The following is a 23,588-nucleotide window of genomic DNA, read 5'->3' as shown; positions in this document are numbered from 1 at the left end:
GACATACCTACTGTGGAAAATTATGAAAAAACACCTGAGACAGCTGCTGTCTCTCTCTGCATTGGTTTTAAACTGCTGTTTCTGACAGGCAGGTGTTCAAGGATTGTGTTCAAGCTTCCAGGATTTCTTCTGAAAGAAGCCATAAACTCTTCTTTTTAGGAAACAGAGATACTACTCAATCTCTGCAGAGATGCTGTCTGCATCTTGAGATCGGCTTGAGAAATCTTGTGGACCTGAAAGTGAGCAAAATATGCACCTTCTCAAGCAGCTGCCATCAGTCCTCGCAGCCAGCATGAATCCAGGTGTATGTACATGACCACACTTCAAATAAGACCATTGAAAATCAGGTGCCTTTCTTTGTAAGCAGTATCAAAGCAGTCAGATAGCAGTTTTGGAACATTCATTGGAAGTGAAGAAGTAGCAAGACCAAATGCCACCTGCCTTCTTTTTCTCTTGGATTTCAGCAGCTCTGGCAGTTAGGATAATGGACTTTAAATTCCAGACTGGATTGTGAAGAGGTGGAAGAGAAGTAAATGCTGATCCACAGCAAGAGTTTTGGAGTCACTTGCCTGACTCTCTGTCACACACTAACAATTTGGACAGTGAAGGAGTAATACGTGTTTCAACTCACTGTGGTGAGCTTTAAATAGTCTCAGCAGCCAGCCTGGACCAGCCAGCTTTTCTGTTTCCTACCAAATGCTGGAATAATTCTAATACTATCCTGATACTTTTCCTCATTTCTAGGGTGGTTTCCCTTTCTCCCTTTTGGGAACCATCCACACATCATGTGCAACTTCTTCCCCCAGCTGGAATTCACTGTCAGAGAAGAAAGTAAAAATAGTGAAGCTTTTTTGTTTTGTTTTGTTTTGGATTTTTTTTTTTCTCTTGAGGCTATTTTTGATTAATTAGTATTCTGACAAAAGTAAGAGCAAATTTTATCTGATATGTGAACTTTGGATGGTTCCTGCATGCAATCAGTTAAATTCTCCATTTCACAGTTAGTTGGGTGAATTGTTTTTATATTTCCATTCTTTGCTGAATCATTGAATACTGGCTGCTCTGAGGGATTAAAATACTAGAATTTGTAGGTCAGTAATCTCTTACAGGACATTAAAAATTCTGATTTTTAAATTAAATAAGCATTAAATGAGCAAACTTATTAGTTTGAATTGATGTTGTAAAGGAAGTGTAAACACTTGGGCATAAATGTCACTAGAGTGAGAGAAGGTTGGAAACATGATTTATGTGCATTTTAAATTACAGAAGTGAAATGCATGAACAAACTTTCCTATTTGGTGCTCTGCAGGATAACATAATTTAATTTTATTTACATTTCCACATCTTACATGTATCTATCAAAAGTAGCTGGCATGCAATATAGGAGTTCTATGGATGTGTAGATACATAAATGCCACTTGCATTGTATTCCAGCAAGATCAACATAGTATTGACACCTGCCTAACTGATCTGAACCATTGAGAACCTTCACTCTTGTCATCATCATTATTGAAATAATGAGTGTCACAGTCTGCTGTCTTCCATCACTAGGGCCAGACTGGACACTTTGCTGTCGGATCCGAGTAATTTGCTGATGAAATTTGGGAACCTTACGTTCCACTTCAGGCTCTGGAGGAAATGATGCTTTACTGGGTCTTTTCTAGCACTACTTTCTTGTTCAGAGGAGTCTGTGCCTGTCATGATATGGTAGATTAGGTGATCTGCATGTATGTAGGGTGACTTTAGAGATACGGTGGTCTGTAAAACAGATGATGCAAGATAATTTTTAGACTTCTGACATTTTGAATAAGTGATGATACGTGCTTCCACTTCTGCTTGCTGTTAAGCAGTCACCTTGCTCGTCTGTGCCTGGCAGATGTACAAAGCCTAGCTGAACAGTTTGGTTACTGTGCTTGGAGGTACTCCAAAATGGCAAGGAATGAGATGAATGAGGAAAAATGATTATAATGAAACTGAAAATTGCCTTCTTGTGTATTTCTGACCATCGTGCTGCTTGTATGGCTAGAAGCAGGAGAGCCCACCTGTGATCCCTTAACAGAAGATGAGCTGTTTTTCTCAGAAGTTTCTTTGACTGCTTCCAGGATTGTAATTTGGAGAGAGAATCCTGCTGGGAGGGATGCTGTCTGTTATCTGAACAGTGATCATCTTGCATTGTATTGTGGTTAATCAGATGTTTGCTAGCCAGAGCTCATCCTTGTTAGGACTTACAAGAGATGTCTAGCAAATCTTCAGGCATTTACTAAACCACAAGTTTGCACCAGTGCGCACTAAGGTGTTTGCATTTAATTTCTGTTTGAGGCAGCAAGATTTGTATATAACAGAATGCTTAAAAGTCAAAATGTAGTCAGTCATATTTTGGGGTTAAGTCACCCCACTATACTATTCTTCATCTATTTTTTTGTGATACATTAAATCTTTGGAAGGGAGGATTGTATTCTTCCAGTTTGAGTAATGTTTATTGTTGGCTGCTGCTGGAGCTCTTGGAAAGAGTGGATTTGCTTGTATGCATCTGGGTTATGGTTGTTATCTATCTTGGTTGTTGATTTTTATTTTGTTTTCTACAATGTGGAAAAGTTTGTCTATTTGTTCTACATGTCTGACAAAACAGAGGCAAGCTGTGGCCTTTGAAGATAAGCCTTGCACGTTCTTGCTGCCCACAAATAGTCCAGCTTTCCTTACTTCTGACTTTCTAGTGCTTGGAAAAAAAGATGAGCTCTGAATGAACCCTGAAGGTCAGTAGATTCAGGCTGTTTCATTCTGGCGAGGGAGTGAATTCCAAAGCTGTGGGGCCCTCACAACTAAATGCAAAGATGTGAGGGTTGGCAGGGACCTAACAAAAGATACTGTCCAGCCTCCGCATCCCACCAGAGGGAGGTGATAAGGGTAGAAGAAAGTTGACAAACAGAATTTGCCAAATAGTTCTCAGGATACATACATGACAGTCGATGCATTTTTTAACTTTACCTGTAAGTGTTTTCTCAATAGTAAAAATTATTGCTCTAGAAGTTAACCTGTGGGCTGGATCATTCTGCTTTCTAATGGAGTTATGGCAAAAGTGCCTTATGACTAGAAGCAAGTTGTTTCTTTTCTGCTCAAGGCAGCACCAAAGGAACTGCACACCTAGCTGGCAGTTCCCACAGGACTGGTTTTCATTGCAGTTCCTTATTCAGCTTTTGTTCAATGTGAAGTCTGAAATACTGGCATTAATGTGAAGTGAATCAGCTTTAAAACCTCACTACTATTTTTGTTTTCTTTTTCCATCTAGTCTATATATTGCAGAATTTTACTCTCTACCTGACATATAGAACTTACTCACTTGGTGTTCTAGACTGTTGTCTAATTACATTAAAGCCTCAACCCTTGCCTGTGTTAGAAGTGATCTTATAAAAGAATCAGCACTGATGAACCAATTATGCTACCATTTCATTTAGCTCTGAACTAGCCCAAATTTTATTGAACAACGATTTCCCTACCCACCAAATACAGCCAGGTTGTCTTCTGCCAGACAAGGAGGTTTGAAATAGTCATTAAAACACAGGGGCTTTAATGATTTTTTTATATAGATTTCATTTCCAAGCAGTGAATTCAGGCAATGATGATGTGACTTAAAACAAACTGGTCGACTGCTCCATGCCTCAGTTTGTGTCCACTGGCCAAGGTGGCCATGCTCATCTTGGGCAGTACAGGTGAGACACCACAAGTTGCAAACCAGTTGCTTAGCAGGAGCAAGCTATAAAGGTTTAGGATTTTATTGAAATCAGCCCCAACCCCTTCCCTCCCACTCCAGTGCTGCTAGAGAGTGCTTGGAAAGACACCTCCTCTCCTCTTCCTCTATGAGTGGAGAAACTTTTGTACACGTGGCAATGCAAAGATGTTTAAAGTAATTAAAACTTGCACTGTCCACACATCAGAGAGGCCTTGCTTGATTCCACCTACTGCATTATGGACAAAGAGCACCATACATTTATTTCTCTTTGATTATGGTAACAAAAGTGTACCCATACTTATCTTGATGGTATTTAATGTTGCTTTCTTTGCTAATTACAGAATGCCTGACCCGGATTTCACTGTCAGAGATGTGAAGCTATTAGTGGGTAAGTTATTTTGAATGCACTGGATTAACTCTTTACAGAACAGAATTGCTGTGAAATACTTGTCCAGTTGTGTTTGTAGACATTTGTGGTAACTCCTGGAGTCTGGGAGAAGGCATGAAGAGCAATTTGTAAATTAAAAAGGCCGGGAGAACCCTAATTAGTAGTTGTGCTGACCAGACTCTGATCTCATGCTGGATAATTGGCCATTTGAAAGAGAGTGAATGCTTTTGCTCTTAACAGGTGTCCTATATACACTTTTGTGATCCTGGAAAGCTGCAACTCTATTGATCAAATTCTTGTTATTTTTTTCAATCTGTTGTAGAGCATCTGTTTTTAAAAGGTATGATTGGAGCCGTATCACCTTTTGCCTGTGTTCTCCTCACAGTCTTTATCAGTGTCAGGCTAGGTCAGTGCTTTGAGGAAAGGTTGCTAAGAGAAACTGAGCACAGAGCTGTGCAAACTGCCTGTCGTTTTGGTAAGACACAAACCAGAGAAGTGGTGACTGCAATCATCAAGTATTTCCTAGCAAATTTGTAAAAGATTTTTTTTAACTCCAAGGAAAGCTACATTTTGAGCAGGAGATTATACTGTATGTTTCTTTGAAATCTGCTTTTACTGAAGGTGGATGTTATTTATTGTTTAGCTGAAATTGTTTCTAAATAGAGATACTGCACTCTGTGAAGTCATGGCTGTGGAGCTAGCTGAGTTTTGGATGTGTTAGCTGCCCTCCCTCATGGAGACTTTTAACTGCATTCTTGCTATTTAGAATTTACTGGGTTTATTTACTTGTGTTGTGGCTGGACTTAATCTTTTAAATTACCCCAATTGCTGCATTCTGAAGGCGAATTTTTGAAAATTACTCTTGAATTTATTAATCAATAGGAATATCAAGTCTGGAAAACACGTAGTTAAGAAAAACAAGGGAGAGAAACTTGTGCCTCATTTCTGCTCACTTGGGGTTATCTGTGAGAGAGGGGTTATCTCTGATAACCTTCCTTCACAAACAAAACTTGGCAATGGTGCTTAATTTATGACCATTTATAAGTTTTGGGGGAAAAAAGCCCTGAAGCTCTTTGGCAGAAAATGTTAGGGAAGTGGTGCTGTTTGGTAGCATTTCTGTTGGTCAATCTGCAGTGAAATTAGGAAATAATACAAGGGTATTTGAAAGTCCTAAATTTTATGGATTTCCTGAATACTTGCATGTGCAAATGTATAGGTATGGAAAACATCTTTTTGCTGTGGAGGAGTCTTGTGCATAAAGCTTGTAATTATCTGGACCCTGTTTCCATTTTTATCTGAATTTGTTCCATAGCTGATAAACTGCCATTTCTAACTCTAAAACTGCTAAAACTGAGGGTCTGACTTGAAGATGTTTTGGAACAGCATCGTGTTGCATAACAACATTGTTTTTCCTGTATAACAGTCAAAGTGTGGGAGTTGCATTTCCTCAAGATTGATGTCCCTTGAAGTATTTGGGGGGTGGAGATTCCTGCGTGCATGACCAGCAAAGTGGGAGGATATTTAGGAACAGAATTAGATTTAGAAAACAATGGAGCAGAAATAACAATCGTAATTAACTTTGAGATTAACTTTAATGTATCGGTGTGCCTTCTCTCACAGCTGGTTCAGCAATCCCTGCACATGCTCTAGCTAGGTACCACACGTCTTTTTGTTGTCTTTGGACAAACTCCCTTTGGAGTCATTGTACTGAGCCTGTCATTTGGTCAAGAATGCGGTCACCTGCTGTCTCTTTTTTGGTATGGTTGATGACTTCTGGCATTGCAGGTGGAAACTTTGATTCAAAAGTTCTAAAATATTTGGGAAATGGACTGTAAGTTATACCTGAAAAATCATTCTTCTTATGGTAAATCATTTCTGTTGCTGTGGGATTTGTGCCATGGGTAACAGCCACAGTGACACTGAGATGGGAGCACAGTCCCTGCCTCCAGGCCAAATTTCTAAATTATCTACTAATGACTTCAGGAAACACTAGTGAGCAATTTTCCTATTGCGTATCACTGCTGATAATTTTTTCTACTTTTAGGTTAACGTATGTGACACCCACAATCTAATGTTCACATAAAGCTGATGAAAAGTCTTGCTTTATTAATATCCTGTCATTGCCCCTGCAGTTTTTTAGCAGACTCTCCAGCTCTTGCCTGAGCTTCCAGGTACCTGCATTTCTGAAGTGCAGGGTTTTCAAAACTAATTGAGTGCCTTGGTGGACCTGGGAGGGGAAAGGTGATTTGTGAGTGTGAAACGGGATCATCCTAACCCTGCAGCTGAATGTGCTGGAAGTCCATAGCTGGGATAGTGTTGTGTGCTTTGTAAACTTGTTGGGTTTTAAGTGCCTGTGCTTGTAGCACACTGGTGTTATTTAAACCTGTCATGTGTTCTCTTTGAATCAGGAGAAGCACATTTGTTGTAGAGCATTTTAAAGAAATGGTGCTGGGTTTTTCCAAAGCACACAAATTCCACACGAAGCTACTGACCCTTCAGTCTCAAATTATTCTGAAATCTTCCTTTCTGTTTCTAATGCAACCATCTCCATATTTGGGTACCTTTAAGTGACAAAGAAATAGCAACAGTAGGTAGCTTAGCTTTTTCAACCATCTGTTGAAAACTCAAGTCTATGGCAATAATAAGGAGAAAAAAAAGGTGAGTTTTTTGATTATCATTTGTGGTTACTTGAGCTTAGGTGTCTCTTTTTGTTCATGTTTCACCTGACTTTGAAAGAAGCGTTGCCATTGCTTCTTGGATAATTTTAATTTATTAATTTTAAAAAATATGCAGATGCCAACAGTGATTTAGTTTGGTAATGTTTAGGACCTACTGTTTATGATTTGCAGGGTAGTGTGCATGAGTGCACACCTATAGGTGATGTGTGTGGCTGAAACTCTTCCTGTACAGTACTTTAAACAACAAACACTTCGAACTGCAAGGCTGGAATAATGGTTATGACTAGACTCCTACCTCAGTGTGAATGATATCCTTGATATTCTTTAAACCTGACACAGTGGATTAATTTCAGCAGTTGGAATTTGTCTGATCTCTGAAATGGCTGTGAGCCAAGGATACAAATAGAGGAGAGGAATTACTGGCCTGCTTCGGAACTTGAGACAAGTTTTGAAAGAAGGAAAACTCTGTTGTAATTTAGTAACTATTAAGTTTGGCAATTTCATTGTCTAAGGTAGATTTGATTGCTAATTCTGAAGGCCAAAATGTTACTGTCATCTCTTCATAAGTTGACAAAAAGGGTCATTGGCCCTCTTAATGTCTCCTTAAACATCTGCCACATCTACACTAAGTGTTGGGACAGCTCAATAGCTATTACTAATTTTTCCTCAGACTCTGATTCTTAGTGATTTACTGCTCCTCATGCCCAGGAGAGGCAGCTACACAGAAGAACTGATGTTTTCCAGGCCTCTTGTGTTGGCTTCTCCTGCCAGCAGGGCTTCTGGGCCACAGTGTGCAGAGGTGTCTGTCACAGATGGGCAGGAGAGAAAAAGTGTGTTTTCTTAGATGTGTGTCCTTGTATCTCCAAACATGCAGACCTGTGTAAATGCTTTATACTAATTACAGTGAAAAATTGATACACACTTGCCAAGATCAGCTTAAGCCTGAGCAAAGAGAAGGGTAACTGCCTTGCTCAGTGAGTTGTTTGAAAGCCAGGGCTTCTGTGGTAGCCACTGACCTAAGGACCAAATGCAATAATTTGGTTTAGTCTTTGATGTCAGAATGCCAAAGCATTCAGTTTTCTTCATTGGTTTGATTTTTCTCTTTGTATGATGTCTGTGAGGAATAATATAACCTGAAGAAGGGACCACTGAGTTGTTTTGGAAGCTGTGAATCACATAAAGGAGAGAAAGAAGCAGCAGCATACATGAATGTGTGCATCATTCCAAGCTCTTGTCTTCTTTTCTCTTGCTTTGATTACTTTTTTTTTTTTTTAGTGGTTTGCTTGGGTCAGCATGGATAGAGTTTAAAAGAGTATCTGCTTCTCTGTGGCGTCTGCAATGTCTTGCCCTTTGACTGGTAATTGATGTCTTCACTGCCTTTGTCTTTCTGAGTAGTCACAGTGTGCTCAGGAACTCCCTGGGTAGGTCTGGAGTCCCTGCACAAGCCTGGTGTCTGTATCAAAACAGTAATGGCTAGTCTGGATGTACTTGCTTTTATTTTTTATTTGTAGCTGACCTCTCTTCTGGCTGCATGCCACAGCCTGTGTCTGTCACCACTGAATCCCAGCTTTTAAACTCTTACCTAGATAAACCACTAAATAAACCTAAGTGTTGCTGTTGGGCCTGTTAACGTGCATCACCTCCTCCCTCCAGGAGCTGCTGCAGCTTTGTGTACCAGGGTGTGTATTATACACCCCCAACATCCAGCTTGCAGTCCCAGCTAGTGGCAAAAGGGGTGATTTGAAAACACACTGGGGTCTGTCAGAAAGAAAAGAGACTTTCAGTTACTGTGATCCCTGGGCTGAAGAGGTTAAAGTTGTGACCAGAGCGGTCACTTCTGTAGGATCAGCAGCATTGTTGTGTGGAATTCAGCGTGCCCAGCCGGGCGTTGGATCAGTGGGAATGGTGCAAGTACAGGACTTAGACTATTCATGGGGTGGTCTAACAACTGACATAAACTCACTGGTTGATTTTATTTAACTAACTCACTAAGAGTTTATTTATAGAGTTAAATAATAAGTGTAGGAGCAGCAGAGAATGTATCATCAATCATTTATTTTGCTGTTTAAATCTGATGCTGTAGACTGGACTGGGCTATAATGCCAGTGGACAGAAAATGTTTGGTTCCCCGTGTTCACAAACTAGGTTGAAAGGCTTTGGAGTTTTCATCTTGTATAAATAACCCAAGCTGAAAGCATCAAAGCTTTTAATTGTGATAAAATTTGTGCATTGAGGTATGGCAGTAAAAACCATTGCAAGGAGTGATCTTCATCTGGCCCAAGGAGATGATGTGTAGGTTGAGACCTAATAGATCATTTCAATATTTGATTTCTGTGGTTCTGTCAAATCTTTAAAGACCTGGCAGCAGGCTTTGATCTCCAAGACAAAGGCTGAAAGGAAAACCAAGGCTCTATGTATCCTGTTGCTTTCTTTGCTGAGAACAGCTGAAGAGATACCTGATTATTGCAGGGTTTTGCCTTCTCATTAGAAACACCAAAAGAACAGGAGCTGAGCCAAAAAGTTGAGTTACAAATTGAGTGTTTAAAGAAATATGTGTGAAGATCTCTGCCTCAACTGTGAGTTTATAATCATGGTGTCAGTGGAGCAGGATAGTAGAATAAATTACATCATTAAATCCCAGATGTTTGCAAAAGAAAAGCCCTGTGAATAGGGGGGTTGGCTCTGCAAGTGCAGGTCAGCCTTCCCTGGTGCTGCTGACAAGGACTGGTTCTGGAGGAGACGCTGTGTGCTGTCATACATCTGCTCATGGTTTATTCACTAAGTGAGTTAAGGTTTTAAGGACTTCATTGTGCTGTGCTGAAGAAAGCAACTGAGCTTTCGTTAACATCAGTGGAAGAAATTAGACCTGGAGAGGAGTGCTTCACTGGCTGTTGAGGTTTTTTTCCACAGGGGAGAGGCCTAGGCAAGTTTTCTGAAGGTTTACATTGCAACATTTCGCTCATTGTAGGAGTAACTTCAATGCCACAGTGTAATGGTGCACAGTAAATAGTGTTGCCTTCTTTTCGCAGGTGGAAAATGGGCTGAAAGGTGGAATGATCTGCTCAGGTGCCTGTTCAGTGTTGTGCTGGAAACAGCATTTGGGGAGTCTCAGTTTTGAGTTTTCCTGTAAACTGTAAATGATGTTCTGAATGTGGTGAGCCGTGGCCTTTTCTGTGCAGGAGACTGAGATGGGGTGGAACCAGTTCCCTCACTAGTTAATGTAAGCAGGCTGATTTAACTAATTTAAATTCAAAGAAGGATTACTGCCCATCAAGTATACATAACAGCCATAAGCTACGTGAGGATATGTATCTTTCATCTGGCCATTTTTGTTCTCTTAAATCCATATGGTGCTTTAGTCCTCGGGAACCCCAGCTGAAATGAGAATATCCATGCCAGGTACTTCACTGAAAGACAAGAACCCCCCTAATCCATACTTCTAGAATTAAGTGATGCAAAAAAGATGCAAACATTGTAAGTAATAATTATTCTGGGCTTATCAAACACAATTTTTATATATAAAATTGTACACACATTTATAGATGTGTATACATGATATATGTATAAATTTCATTCAGTACTCAACCAAGAATGATAAGTGGTTTATCCACAGAAGAGAAAATTGTGGTGATGGTGACTGCAGGTGAGGTGGGTAAAGGCAGGAGGGAGGGCAGAGACCATGTACAACATTTCTTTTACATTAGCATACGTTTCCTCTGGTGCCTCAGCACAATAGTTCCTGAGCTGGCTGTTCAGCTCTTTGTTAGTAGCTACTCAAAAAAGCTGAAAGCAAACCAGATAACTGCCTCTGAGTAACTACTTCCTAGTGATTTTTTTGGTACACTCCTCCTGCATGTTTGCTCCCCCTCTCAAATTGATCTGCTCTGAAAATTGTATCATGGTCGAATTCACATCGAATTACAAAGCAAGTCAAGAGGCTCGTAGTGTGGTCTGTGGGCAAGCAGGGGAAATTTTGTCTTAATCAATATACAGTTCTCCATCCTGTGAAAGAAAATTAGCCCTGCAGATACAAAGGAAGGACAAAGCAGCCACAGACTGCAGCTCAGAAAACTTTCCATCATTCTGCTGAATAGGGACCTAGTGTGGCTTTTTCTATAGAGCAACGCTCTATTTGTTTCAAGGAAGTTGTGAAATTGGAGCCTGAGAGGAGCTAGGAGGGAGGCTCATTAGGGAGACTTTGTTCTAAGGAGTGCTTCCCAAAATTAAACAGGCTGCTCAAAGGAAGTGCAAAAGTCTGCTCACAGTCTTGCATCTAAGTCTTGATTAAGATGTATGGTTCTCCCCCTGTGTGGGGCTTTGCCCTGTGAATGGCAGTGCCTTGTTTGGAAGAGCAGAAGAGCTGAGTCAGGAGTCATGAGCTGCTCTACCTCCAGCAGTCTTGTCTGGATAAGGAGGAAGCACTGAGGTTTTTGCTCTGTTCCCAGTGTCCAAATAATGCATTTTTTAAAATGCAGTAGACCAGACTCTTCTAGAGAAGAGGAGTCAACACTGATCTCATGGCAGGGGAGATACTTGTACAAAACTTGCCCATTCATGTTAAGCTTCCTCCTCTTGTTGCTCATGGGACTTTTGTGCCCCACAGTATGATCTGTGCTTGCTCTCTGGGTTCTGCTTTTAAAATTCTCTTTTAGGTGGGACAATTACATGAAAATTCAATGAAAACAAACTGAGTTAATGAGACCATCCTCATTGCTCTGGTGGTTTGGAAGACAAAATCTCTGTAGTTTTATAAAAAACAACTAGTGAACATGTTCTTCAGCCTGTGAGGATTCAGATTGAGCATACCTCAGTCTGGGTCCTACCACTGACACCCTAAATTCATCAAGGGACTGAGATCCACAAGAGACTACATCTCTCCAGTAGCTGTTAGGAGGAGGGGGATCCAAGAACAGTTTGAAGACAGGAGATCAGGATGGCTCCTTGGAGGATGAGGCTGAGCTTGGATGTTCTTCACAAGAGACTGTAAAATAATGGCATATCAGTGCTATTCCCATTGATCTGAGGATCCCAAACCTGTGCTTTAAGGGAGATGAGTTACATACCTGGCTACAAACTTTTCCAAGGGTAAAAATGGAAAAATCAGAAAGCACTGTAGGTCAAGGCCAGGGATTTGTCTGAAGTGTTGTAAGGCTCTTTGCAGGATTACAGCAACATGTGTTTGAGATCCAGTCTTTATGAAAACAAACAGTTCCTCCATCATACTGTTTTGTGGCCAAAACTTGTTTTAAAATCTCCCATTATTTTTAAAAAACACTTTGTTTTTAAAATCAAAGTTCCAAATGTCCTCACAGTCATGCTGTTGGGACTGCCAATGTGCTTCATGCTCTGAAGCTTCTCTGTAATTGGGAAATCTGCTAAGTCATACCTCGACCAAAATCAGCAAATAAATATTAGCACAGAAAATGATAACTTCCAAGTGCCTCATCTAGGAGGGAGCCAAACCAATGGTGCATCAACAAAGGGTTTATAAGTACCGTTTATATGAGCTGGCCAGACTTCTAGCTGTTGCATTTCATTTAAAATGTGAGAACAACAAAGAGGAAACATCTGGACAATAAAAAACCAATAAATACATATGCTGTTTTATTGAAACAATTCATTCCAATTCTGTCTAGCAGGTTTCTTTTTTCCAACTACAGCACTGAAGACTTCTTGGCTCATCCTTTTGTCTTTATCTTTTTTTCTTTCTTTTCCCTTGAGCGACCTCTCCTGTTTTCTTTGTATCCCTCTCTCTTTGATGAGGCTACTGTACTGTTCAGAACTCATTTTACTCCCTAATCTCATAGCAGCTTGTGAGGAAGTACAGGTAAATCCTTCCAGACTTGAGCAGGTGCTATTAGATTACACTTACCAACCATGAACCAATAATGATAGAGACATCAACATACTCTGCTGTAAGCAGGACCAGTAGGACTTGACAGGTGGGTTTTGTGTTTATCATGGGATTTGTTATTTGTGGGACACCAGCAGTTGTGTATGTTGATCAGAGGACATAATGTGATTTCTGAATTGTTCCTCTCTCTGCTCCCTGTTTGCTCAGGGCTAAGAAGAACTACAAAGTTGTGGAGCTGCACTGTGTTCTCTCCTGGGCAGAATGAAAATTAGAAACTAGACTTCAGAGTTTCTGAATGGATTTTTTTTCAAGTGAAGGTTACATTAGTGAATTTCCTACAGTCTGAGGGCTCTACCTGATTTGTTGAAAATTGAGGCAGTTTCTAGCAGCTCTGAAGCAACCCTTTGGGACTTCAGCATCCACCATTAAGAAGGTGGAGCAGTGCATGTACAAAGTGGAGATCTTTCTGTATTGAAGTGACATATTGGAAACTGTCAGAGGACATTGCTTCATTTAATACACACTGGTTTTGTGCCTCTAAGAAGAAAAGCTCCAGTCTGTAAATCAGACAGGGACGCTGGGGCTGTGGGTTGCTGTCACTCTATGATTTCCCACAGCCGCCACTGGTGCTGGCTGCACATCCCTTACCCCCCTGTTTGTGAAACTGGGCTGTGAAGCAGGCAGGGACCTGACCCCGCTTAAAAAAATTATTTAAGCCTCATCAGTTTCTTGAGTATTGGTGAACTGTTTGTGTCATGAAACCAGGACCCAGGGCAGAGAAAGGTTAAAACTTACCCAGTGTTCCTGATAGGCTGGAAATAGAAACTTGTCCCTCTAATTCCAGTACTGTGCTCTGGTGCCAGACCATCTTTTTGACATCTAGTTTTTACTATTCCTGCCTGTTATTTGCCCTGGTATAGTGTCTATTCCCTCTGCTACCCATTGCATTTAACAACTTGCTTTTCTGCAATTCCAATTAAGCAAGTCTAGGTGGTGTCTGTTCATTCTCTTCCTTCTCTCCCACTTCTGGCATTGCTCTCCTGTCCCCTTCCTGTGTGCTGGCACGGGCTTTGCTCTTCCTTGCAGTAAGGTGGTTCAGAAAGTTGAACTGGCAGAAAACTCACACTATCTTCCTCCCTCACAGAGAGGGGGAGGAATACATATGTGTTCTTTAGTTTTTAATGCTGGTTTAGCTCTCAGTACTAGCTGGTGCTGGGCTAAAACATGATAGATGTACCCGTGCACCTCTGGGAGTTTCCACTGAGGAGCTGTGTGCCTGGTGAGTAGGCCTTGATCCACAGTTAGGGCTTCTGTGTTGTAAAATATATAAAGAAAAGGTATTTGATGCTCCCTTTTTATGCTTTTCTTTGGCTCTTAGAAATAAAAAAGAAATATTATAACACTTGCTTGCCTATGTTTAGTATGTCCGCTGACTTGCCATTTTGGAAGTAGAACCATTTCTATTTTTAGAGCTGAGCTTCCTGTTTGAGCTCTCTTTAATTTGTCCTTTGCCTAACACAGACAAACCCTTAAAAACCCCTTTGTTAAAGTGGGACAGTTTTGCTAAAAACAGTTCATGACCGGATATCAACAGCAGTAAATCTGCTTTAGATGAATGTTATAATGGAAATTCAACCTTTCAAAAGAATGTATTTCCATGCTGCCAAAACATGAAAGTGAAATTGAAGTGATGTGTTGATGTGGTCACAGTCATCTCAAAGCCTCTGTCTACAGGTGGATTTAAAACTGAATTGTCCACCTGGGAAAATTAACCGGAACAGCTATTTTAGAATAACTCCCTGTAGTCACACTGTTCTGCAATAAGCATCATCCTCTGTTGTAGCTCATCCAAACTAGATAAGAGCTGTCTTATTTTGGAGGAATAGCACCCCAAATCCTAAATATTTCATGGTAGTTGTTACACTTGAGTGTCATAATTTTCTTTAGTGCAAAATAACCTTCAAGTGTAGCTTTGCTGTTACCTAAAAATATCTATTAGTACGACCATGTTCTGGAGGTCTGATGTAATCACACCTATGTATATCTGAAGATGTCCTCATTACATTGTGGATATAGATGTCTGGTGGTGGTGCCAGCTCTTTGATGAGACACCTTTAAATACCAGTCTAGACCATAGGAGAGCTGCAGGATTGCTGTTAAAATTCACACATTCAGGTGGCTGAAGATCTGCCATTTCCTAGTTGTCATGCATGAGGGAATCAAGGCTACAGTGTTGCTCATTGTGGGCTACCGATGAGCTTTCAGGAGGCCGAAACGGCAATCTAAGGGAAGAGGCAATCTTTCCCTCCCAGTTCTGGCTGTTGCACCCCTGCTTGTGCTGTGCTGGCTCTTGATCCTGAGGTGCTTCTCCTGGTCCAGCTTTGGTGTGTGCCTGACTCCTCAGTGAGCTGATCCAGGTCACACAATCAGCAGAAAACCAGGAAAAGGAAAATACTTTCCTGACATCTTGGTAGTCTTCCATTTGCTTGCCCCAAAGTCAGAGGAGTGCCAGGCTCAAAGTGAGAGGTCAGGGCTGCATAGACAGGACCAGATGATCCTTATAGGTCCCTTCCAACCCAATACATTCTATGATTCTATGACAGGGGAGGTGAGACCTTTGAGAAGCCAGGAGCTTTTGAATCATCTCAGCCATCTTCTCAGTGGAGAGGTGAGCTCCATCCCTTCCCATTGAAAATTCCTGTTTATATTTTGGGTAGATGTAAGGACAGTAACTGATTCTGTCTCATGCCACTAAAATAGTATTTGCCCTGAGCTTCCTTCTTTAGTCCAGTGCTGTGGCATTAAGGCTTAAGACTTTTTGCTGGCTTAAGCTCTTCCTGTGGACACGCTCTGAACACCTTCTGTTGCATGAAGAAACCCAATACCATGGGTGGCTGCAATTTGGCAGTTTTATACCTGATGATAGAACAGCAGACACTGGAGAGAGGAAGGAGGGGGCAGGTACATGTCAGATGTTCTTAGCTGTACATCTCCATAAGAAGGAAATAATGTAACCCACTGGCCAGGCTGGTGCCCTGCAGCCAGGGTGGTGTGTGCTGGGGAGCTGGGGGGGCAGGTACCTGAGCGAGGGGGTGCAAAGGCAGAGAGCACTGTGGAGGGGAGCTGGGTGCCTTGGGGATACTTGTTTCATGGTGGACCAGGCTGTGCTGGGGAAAATGCTGGGAGAGATGTGTGCAGGTGTCCGAGCTGGACACTTCTTTCCTTTTGTTCTTCTGTGCCCTCTGGTGGATCTGGAAGCAATGGTATTGGTATGTCTTACTCCAGCTGCTCTTACCCTGGGTCTGAAATGCAGGGAATGTGGTGAGTAGCTCCATTTAAGTAAGGACTTGCTGCTCTGATTCGTCCCTCGCAGTTAGTGTGGGATATTGCAACAGTCTCCTGTGGGTAGCTTTCCAGCTCCAGGAGCTCCAGAGGGATTAACTGGGATGCAAGTCAAAGCCTCAGTCTTTAGGTACAATTAACCTGCTAGTGAAGCTAGCAGACTTCCTAAGGCTCTGCCAAAAATCCTGCTTTGCAAATCTAGGATTTTTTTCCCCAGTAAGAAGCATAAAGATTAGAAAGGACGGGCAGGCCTGTCCCTCTGCATTTGAGGTTGGCTGCTGGCTGCACTGTACTACCTTGAGCACAGTTCTTAATTCAGTCCAAAGAGTTAAAATAATTCCCCAAGGTAACTTTATCCTATTAATGGACAGGCTTGATAATCATTGTTACAGAACGGACATTTCTTTCCTGTTTGGTGGAGCCCTGGAGAGCACACCACAGCCTAGAAAACACGGGTGTAATTTTCACCTCCAGTTCACAGCTCCTGTGCATTTCTCATATTCTAATGTGTGGTTCCTGTTTCTTTCCTATATGGATCACCTCTTGCTTCAACTCCTTTCTGATGAGAGGACAAGGTTTGCCTTCCAGTTGCTCTCAAGAAGCCCAGAACAGAGAGGAGCAAGTCTCTGTACCAAAGCAACTTGTACCAGGTGGACAGTGGGAGGCAGGGACTCTGTCCAAATAACTTTTCCTCCAGGTGTTCATTTCTATATAAATACATTAAGATATTGCAGCATATAGCAATGTTGTAGGACTTAATGTGTCAAAACCTTTACACCATCTGGGTCACTAGGCCTCTAGATAAAGGGAACAGATACTATATATGCTATTCTGTTCCTTCATTTTACTGTGGATTTTACTAATATGTGGGCTGGAGTAACTTTTTTTTTTTTTTAAGGTTTCAAATGAAGCATAATTCTTTAATAGCTCTTCCTGACTAATTTCCATTTTTCATCCCTGCAACTGATTCTTCCCTCTCCTTGCTTTTGTCTGTTCCTCATGTTAAAGGTGGCACAAGCTTGTTTCTTGGTTACTGTCTTTGTGATCCTTTGGGGACTCACTTGTGCTTGATGAGTAAGCAGCAATGGAGGAGGATGTTTCTTCCTGAGGCTGTGAAATCCTCTCCAGTGGAGCTCACCATCACCACTTTGCCTTTGAGTCACATCTGCTGCGTGAGAGGAAACAGCACCTCGTAATCCCACACTGTCCAGGCGTCCTCCAGTCAAGAGTTACACTGGGAAAAAAATCCTGGGGAGCCAAGGATGAGGTGATGCCTGGTGCACTGGAGCTTCCCATGTCAGCAGTAAAAGATGTCTTTGCCAGCTAGGGATCTGGGTGTGTGCTAATCCATGTGCAGCAAGTGATGAGCTGAAGTGGGGAATATGGTCTGTACAAGGGCAAGAGGCTGCCAGGGTCACTGAGATCCTGCTGGGACACTGGGCTGCATCAGGCTTGGTAGAGGGGAATCCCTTCTCAAAGCACAGGGTGGGAGGGTGACAAGAAAATACCTGGGAAATGGTGAACAGAAATGGTACATCAAGTACATTGCATGTCAGAGGTGTTCAGAAACCCAGCCTGACCTGAGATCTTTCAGCCTGTTGCTACTTTTTGGAGCTTCTGTGAGCTTCCTTCCCTTGTTCTTTACCTGTCTCCCCATCTGGATGATATTTTTTAACCTTCTCCTAGGGGCAGGAAATAGAAGAAAAGCCTGAATCTTTTCAGGAAGGAAGAGATCAAGCTGGCAGTAAGCTGGACCCACTAGGAAGTGGGCAGCGAGCATGAGGCTGTTAACCTGCAATTATATGCCTCAAGTTTTGTGAGCAGTACTCCAGGAATCATTATGTACAGACTTGTTTCATAGTACTGTGGTTTAAGAGAAAAACATCCCCTCACATTAGTCTTTAATTTGGAAGTCAAGAGACTATCAATTCAAATCTTAGCTCTTCTGCCCACAATGGATAATCGTGTACATTTAACAAACCTGCTGTTGAACTGGGCCTCATGTTTTTAATTCATCAGGTAACTGCTCATTTTTCTTTCAGAAAGGATAATTGAGAGGCTGGACCAGGTCATTCCCAGCAAAGCTGAGATCAAACCTTGACTATAATATGACAGATCCCAGACTCTGCCACACAGTCCTTCAAATACAATTTTTCAGTATCTGTGTATTTAACCCCTGTGGGCTGTAGCCACTGCTTTAATCCCCAGGCACTGGAAGCCAAAAATCAGGCCAGTTTTTGTTCAGGGGCTATTTAACAGGACTTCTCCCCCGTTGCTAGCCTGTTGAGTTGAAAAAAGACTGTTCCCCCCAAATAATCAACAGTTAAAAAACCCCCACAAAAACAACAAAAAAACCCCCAAGGCATCATAACAAAGGAAAAACAAACAAACAAACAAAAAAACAAACCTAACCCCAAACTAGAGTTGATGTATGTTGTTGCCAACATGAAAATAACAAATGTGAGGGTTCTTGTGCTTTTTCACACATAACTAAACTTTCTCCCCATCCTGCCTCAAGGTGGCAACAAGATGTACTGTCCCGAGCTCAGTCTGAGGATAAAATCCTGTTAATCCTGTTCACTGGCCTTGTGGTGAGGAGTTTGAGTGACAGGCCAGTGGGACTATTCCAGATATACACTGCATAAATTTTTCTTTTTGATTACAAAGCTTTATGGTCTTGAGTTCCTTTCCAGAATCATTACCACATCTGTCACTGTCATTGCTATCAGTGGCTAAGGATGTTTGTCATGGAGTGATGCAATCCAAACTATCATTCTTGCTGAAATACTGCTCCCAAGCACACAATAGGCCAGGTGCTGTAATTATTAATAATGCCCTCTGATGGCATAGATCAGCCCTCCATTTTGTTTTAATGCAATTTATTTTGAGTTATTTCTTTGCCAGTAAATATGGTTTTGGAGTGATTTTTTGGAAGCGCTGCAAGTTTGTTTGCTGGAATCCTTCTCTCCTGGAAATGAGGCATGTCTCTCATGGGCTCCTGTTCACTCACACAAATGAACTGCTAATTAGGATGATGAAATTGCTGGTAGAGGTGAAACCTTCCAGTTGGCCAAAGAGAAGATGGTGGATTAATCTGTGTAAAGCTGAAAGCTCGACTAAAACTGCTGTTCAACATTCTGGTGTTAATGAGACTTGTATGTCTGCCACTCGAGGAGCTGAAAGTATGTCCTGTAGTTTTTGTTGAGAGATCCAAAGTGGGGGCTCACTTTTCCATGGCATTTAGTCCTTTCATCTCCACGACTGGAATTGAGAGTACTCAGCAATCTGCACTAGGTGTTCAGCAGTTTACAGCATCCAGTGATGCAAGGCAGTTTGTTCTTTATGGGTAATTTGTGTACATGAGTAAAAGCATCTTGAGAGGCATATGCACGGATAGAAAATTGCAGAGTATGATTTGGAGAGCTGCTTGTCTTGCATGCCCCCTGCTACCATATTATATTGCTCCTTCATAGATTTTACTGTACTCTTGCTCATGTCAGTCTATGCAAAGGAGGAAACTCTCCATCTCTCTGAAGCAGAGAGACACCGAGTGACTTGTTCAGTGTCAAGCTGGGCACAAAGACCACTTGCAGATAGTTCCTGGCTCACTGCTTGGGCAGCTCAGGACCCATGGAGGGACTGACTGATGCTGGTCTCTCATCCTCTAATAACAGTTTTCCTGCAGTAGTTGAGAATTTATACCTATATGTAATAATATATATAATTATATAAAAAGAAAGCAAAGGGTTTGAGAGTGTCTCTGTGTTTGCAGGAAGCCGACGGATAGTGGACGTGATGGATGTGAACACACAGAGAGGTGTTGAAATGAGCATGTCTCAGTTTGTCAGGTACTACGAAACACCAGAGGCCCAGCGAGACAAACTCTACAACGTCATCAGCCTGGAGTTCAGTCACACCAAGCTGGAGAACATTGTCAAGCGCCCCAATGTGGTAAGGGAGCCTGTGGTGATGGGGTTTATTTTCAGCTTCTTCCCAGCTGCTGGTTGCTTTGTAAGAAATAAAACATGGAATTTAAACAAGGTGATGTGAAGTACCTCCAGCTCCTGTCCATTTAGTGCTAGGATCTCATTCACACCTAAGCAGAAATCTGGTCTCCTGTACTTAGTGTACAGGTACCTGATGAGCTCTTAATCATGCAATTTGCACAGATACCAGGTTCCTCTCCAGGTAGTTAGGGGAAATTCCATCCAAAATTAAATACCTGTCTATTATTTTTCCTCCTGTAAGGAGGAGGAAATGTAAAACTATTATCAGGAAGCTAAAATTCCGTATATATGAACCCTCCTATTCACTAGAAAATGTTCAGGGGGCTCCAGACTAAAAAAGTTGAAAACACATTAATTAAATGTATTGGTTTATACATAATTATATCAGTATAATTACTGCTATGTCAGAACTGGCAGTGTCAGAGGTAGGGGGAGGATCTGTACACATTTTCTAAAGGCAGAGAGCTCGTGTGATTTTATTTCCCAGTGGAGTCCCTGGCAGTGAAACCTTGACCTTGTTAATAAAGATGATTTCATTTCTCACTAAAATGTAGCCATGTGTTTGGGAGGATTAGCACATCAACTCTAATGCGCAGGGATGCAGGAAATGGCATTGGAGATTTCAGAGTGTCTCCTCAGGACACTCAGCAGTGACTTTGGGTATTGGTCCTGTCTGAGCAGGGGACAAAGGGACTTCTGAAAGCAGAACTCCTGTGCTGCTTGTTTCCTCTGTAACTTCTCGTGGCCCTGGATGCTCAAGGCACTGCTGAATGTGAAACTAGCTCTGTGGTGTCTTGTTCTCAGACACTCTTCTCATTTCTACATGCTATTCTAGTTATACCAGTAGTTTTTCACTGAAGACTTCTCTTGTCTATGCAGACAATATAACCACCACATTTCTGCTTGAACAGGTTGAAAATAGATGGCAGCTCTAATTGCTGATTTGTAGTAATTCTTGAGGCTTTTGTGTTCTGTTATGCACATATCACAGATTTAATATTAAGCATATATTTAGAAATTTCTGCAGGTTTTTGCTGTCATTCAGACAGTAGTGGGCAGTTTGGAAGTGCTCTGAGAGTTTCTGGTGTTCAGTTGATCCCCATTTCCCAAGCACTTCATGCTTGACGAGCTTTTAAAACATCTGTGCAAATTTCCTGGGTGCTCAGGACTGAAAAATGCAATTAGGTACCTGTTACCACATAGAAATGAGTACTTCATATTGGTTTAACATGGCCTGAGTGCACAGTTGTTTTACAGGAGTTTTTAAATCTCACTGAAAAAGAGCTTTGCATTCCTGTTAAGTACTTGCAAATAGAATAGAAGGTGCTGGGGGCTCAGAGAAAGTCCAGTACGTAAAATCAGATACTAGTTGAATACTACATTTGTGTAAGTGGATTCCTTGAATTCTGCAGAGCTCTTTGACCCCACGTGAGGCAGAAATACTTGATTCATGTTCCCTGTTGTGCAAAGACTGTAGGTTGCAGTATCAGGATGTGGGGATTATTTCAGAATCAGGGCACTAACCATCAATTTTGTTTTCACATACAACTGTGATACTCATGGAATTGGTACTATTGTACTGCCTGCATTATCTCCTTTACCTTTTCTCAAAGTACCATGTGTTATCAACAGCACCTGGTGCAGATGGGGAAATAGACAGGGGCCAGCTTCAATCTGCAAGACTTTCATGCGCTAATTGCCATAATATTAAAATCCTCAGGGGAAAGAGTTTAGTTGACTCATACAAACAACCTTCTTAGGTGGGCCTTAAAAAAGATGTAGTGGTCAGGAGGCTAAGTGGGGTCCATGACTGGATTGGACCTCTCTATTCTTGCTGCACACAGTTAGAGAACAGCTTAGTCTCCAACGCCTGGGAGAGATCTGGCAGTCCTTGTTGACCGACAAATGGAGGTTCATCCACCACACATCAGGATTTTCGGAGCTGGGTCGGGATGTACAGCCACGCTGTGGCCAAACGCAGCACTACAGCCCGCCTTGTGGGACTGCCCCAGTTGAGGGCTGTTTTCCCGTGTTTTGAAACCTGGCGCATGTGATCCCCTTGCATAAGCAGAGGGGAGTGTTCTGGATCTCTAGCGCAGGCTCCATCGTAAAATGGAGCAGGGAATGAGTCACAGGCTTGTCCTTGTTGTGGCCGACATGGGCAGACTGCAGTGAGTGCTCTGGCACCCAGCACAGGAGCTGTGTTTCAGTGTCCCTGAACCATCTCCAGTTTCTGTCTCTTCCTCACCTTGCTGGCCGTAGGTTTCCAATTGCTCAGCTTTTGCTGTTTTCTCCTGCGCACACTTACTGAAAGTTTGGCTTTTGGACAAGAACTTTGGTCAATTTATACCCAAGTAGAAAAATGAAGGAAATGCACAGTAGGCAATATTGTCCTTACTCAAATGAGAATTTGGCCAGAACAACGTTGCTTGAAATGTAAGGTATTGGAATAGTATCACCTCCTTTATGTTTGATTTTACTGTTAATAAATGCAATAAATGCATCCTACTGTGTGTTCAGTAACTAACAGTTGACTTTGGTGGGGCTTTCAGGTGGACTTAGTTGACTGGGTGGATAATATGTGGCCACAGCATCTGAAGGCAAGACAGACGGATGCAACCAATGCTATTTCAGAGATGAAATACCCCAAAGTGAAAAAGTAAGTTTGTTTAAGTCTTTAAAAATGTTCTATTCTGGACCTCCTTGATTAATTCCTTCTGAACTCCAAAGCTGGTAGGAGAGGAAATAATGATTTATTTATTTTCCAGGGAGCAGGAAGTGGGGTTAGTCTGCCTGACCTGCTTGAGCTGTGTAATACCTACTAGGTTCTTAAAGCCTGTGGTTGGAGTCTTTGAGAGGAGTATTCTGTTCTAAATTGTAAAGTTATCAACACACTTTATTATAAATATTTTTAATTGAGAAATAAGTTACAGTTTGCTGAATACAATCTTGAATCAAATCCTTTTCAAAAATGCATTTTTATTTTTCAGTTCTGGGCAACTCTGTTTTGAAAGTGGCAAGAGTGAGCTTAAATAGTAAATTTTCCAAAAGCACTACTCAAAGAAATAATTTCACAGGATCCAGACAGGTCATACAGTTCAGACAGGATAGTCAGAGCTCTTCTCTAGGCTGGGTTCAGATCCTTCCCAGGTTTTAAACTACTAATGACTGAAAAGTTAATAGCTGAGAGATGTTTTCTGATGTGAACTTGAAATCCTCCTCTAATAGGTTTGTGTCTTCCCAAAAACTCTGTTATGGCCCTTCACTCCAGTTTACTTTTCTGTTCACTCTTTCCACAGCAAGATCAAATATTGGATGGACTATGTAGGCTGTGTTTCTTGGTTGAGTGGACGCACTTGGGGCAGGTTTGAATTTGTCCTGCTTCTGCCCATCTCAGCTCTAGTTTTTGGGCACGTTTTGTTAGCATAACCTCACCTCACTGCTGCTTCTATTTGACTATCTTCCTTGAGAATGATTTTATACAATGTTTGGAAAAAGAAACTACTTTGCAGGCCTGAAAATGGGCATTTTAAGTTTCACGGGAGTTAGTTCAACTGAGATAGGGATTGCTGTTAATGAGGTAATAGTTATTGAC

General features: G+C 41.7%; 1 protein-coding gene across 2 annotated transcripts in view; it reads left to right on the top strand.

Annotated features, from left to right (window-relative positions):
• Positions 1–23,588, top strand: part of KDM2B (lysine demethylase 2B) — a 110,938-nt gene that overhangs the window by 6,573 nt on the left and 80,777 nt on the right. For both annotated transcript variants that reach the window (XM_051634419.1, XM_051634418.1), the window contains exons 4-6: positions 4,066–4,112; positions 19,759–19,937; positions 22,546–22,652. In XM_051634419.1, coding sequence (XP_051490379.1) covers positions 4,066–4,112; positions 19,759–19,937; positions 22,546–22,652 — 333 coding nt within the window. The remainder of the gene's footprint in view (positions 1–4,065; positions 4,113–19,758; positions 19,938–22,545; positions 22,653–23,588) is intronic.

Source organism: Apus apus, chromosome 16 (assembly GCF_020740795.1).
Source record: "Apus apus isolate bApuApu2 chromosome 16, bApuApu2.pri.cur, whole genome shotgun sequence".
Lineage (NCBI taxonomy): Eukaryota > Metazoa > Chordata > Aves > Apodiformes > Apodidae > Apus > Apus apus.
This window is presented reverse-complemented; position numbering and strand designations above follow the sequence as displayed.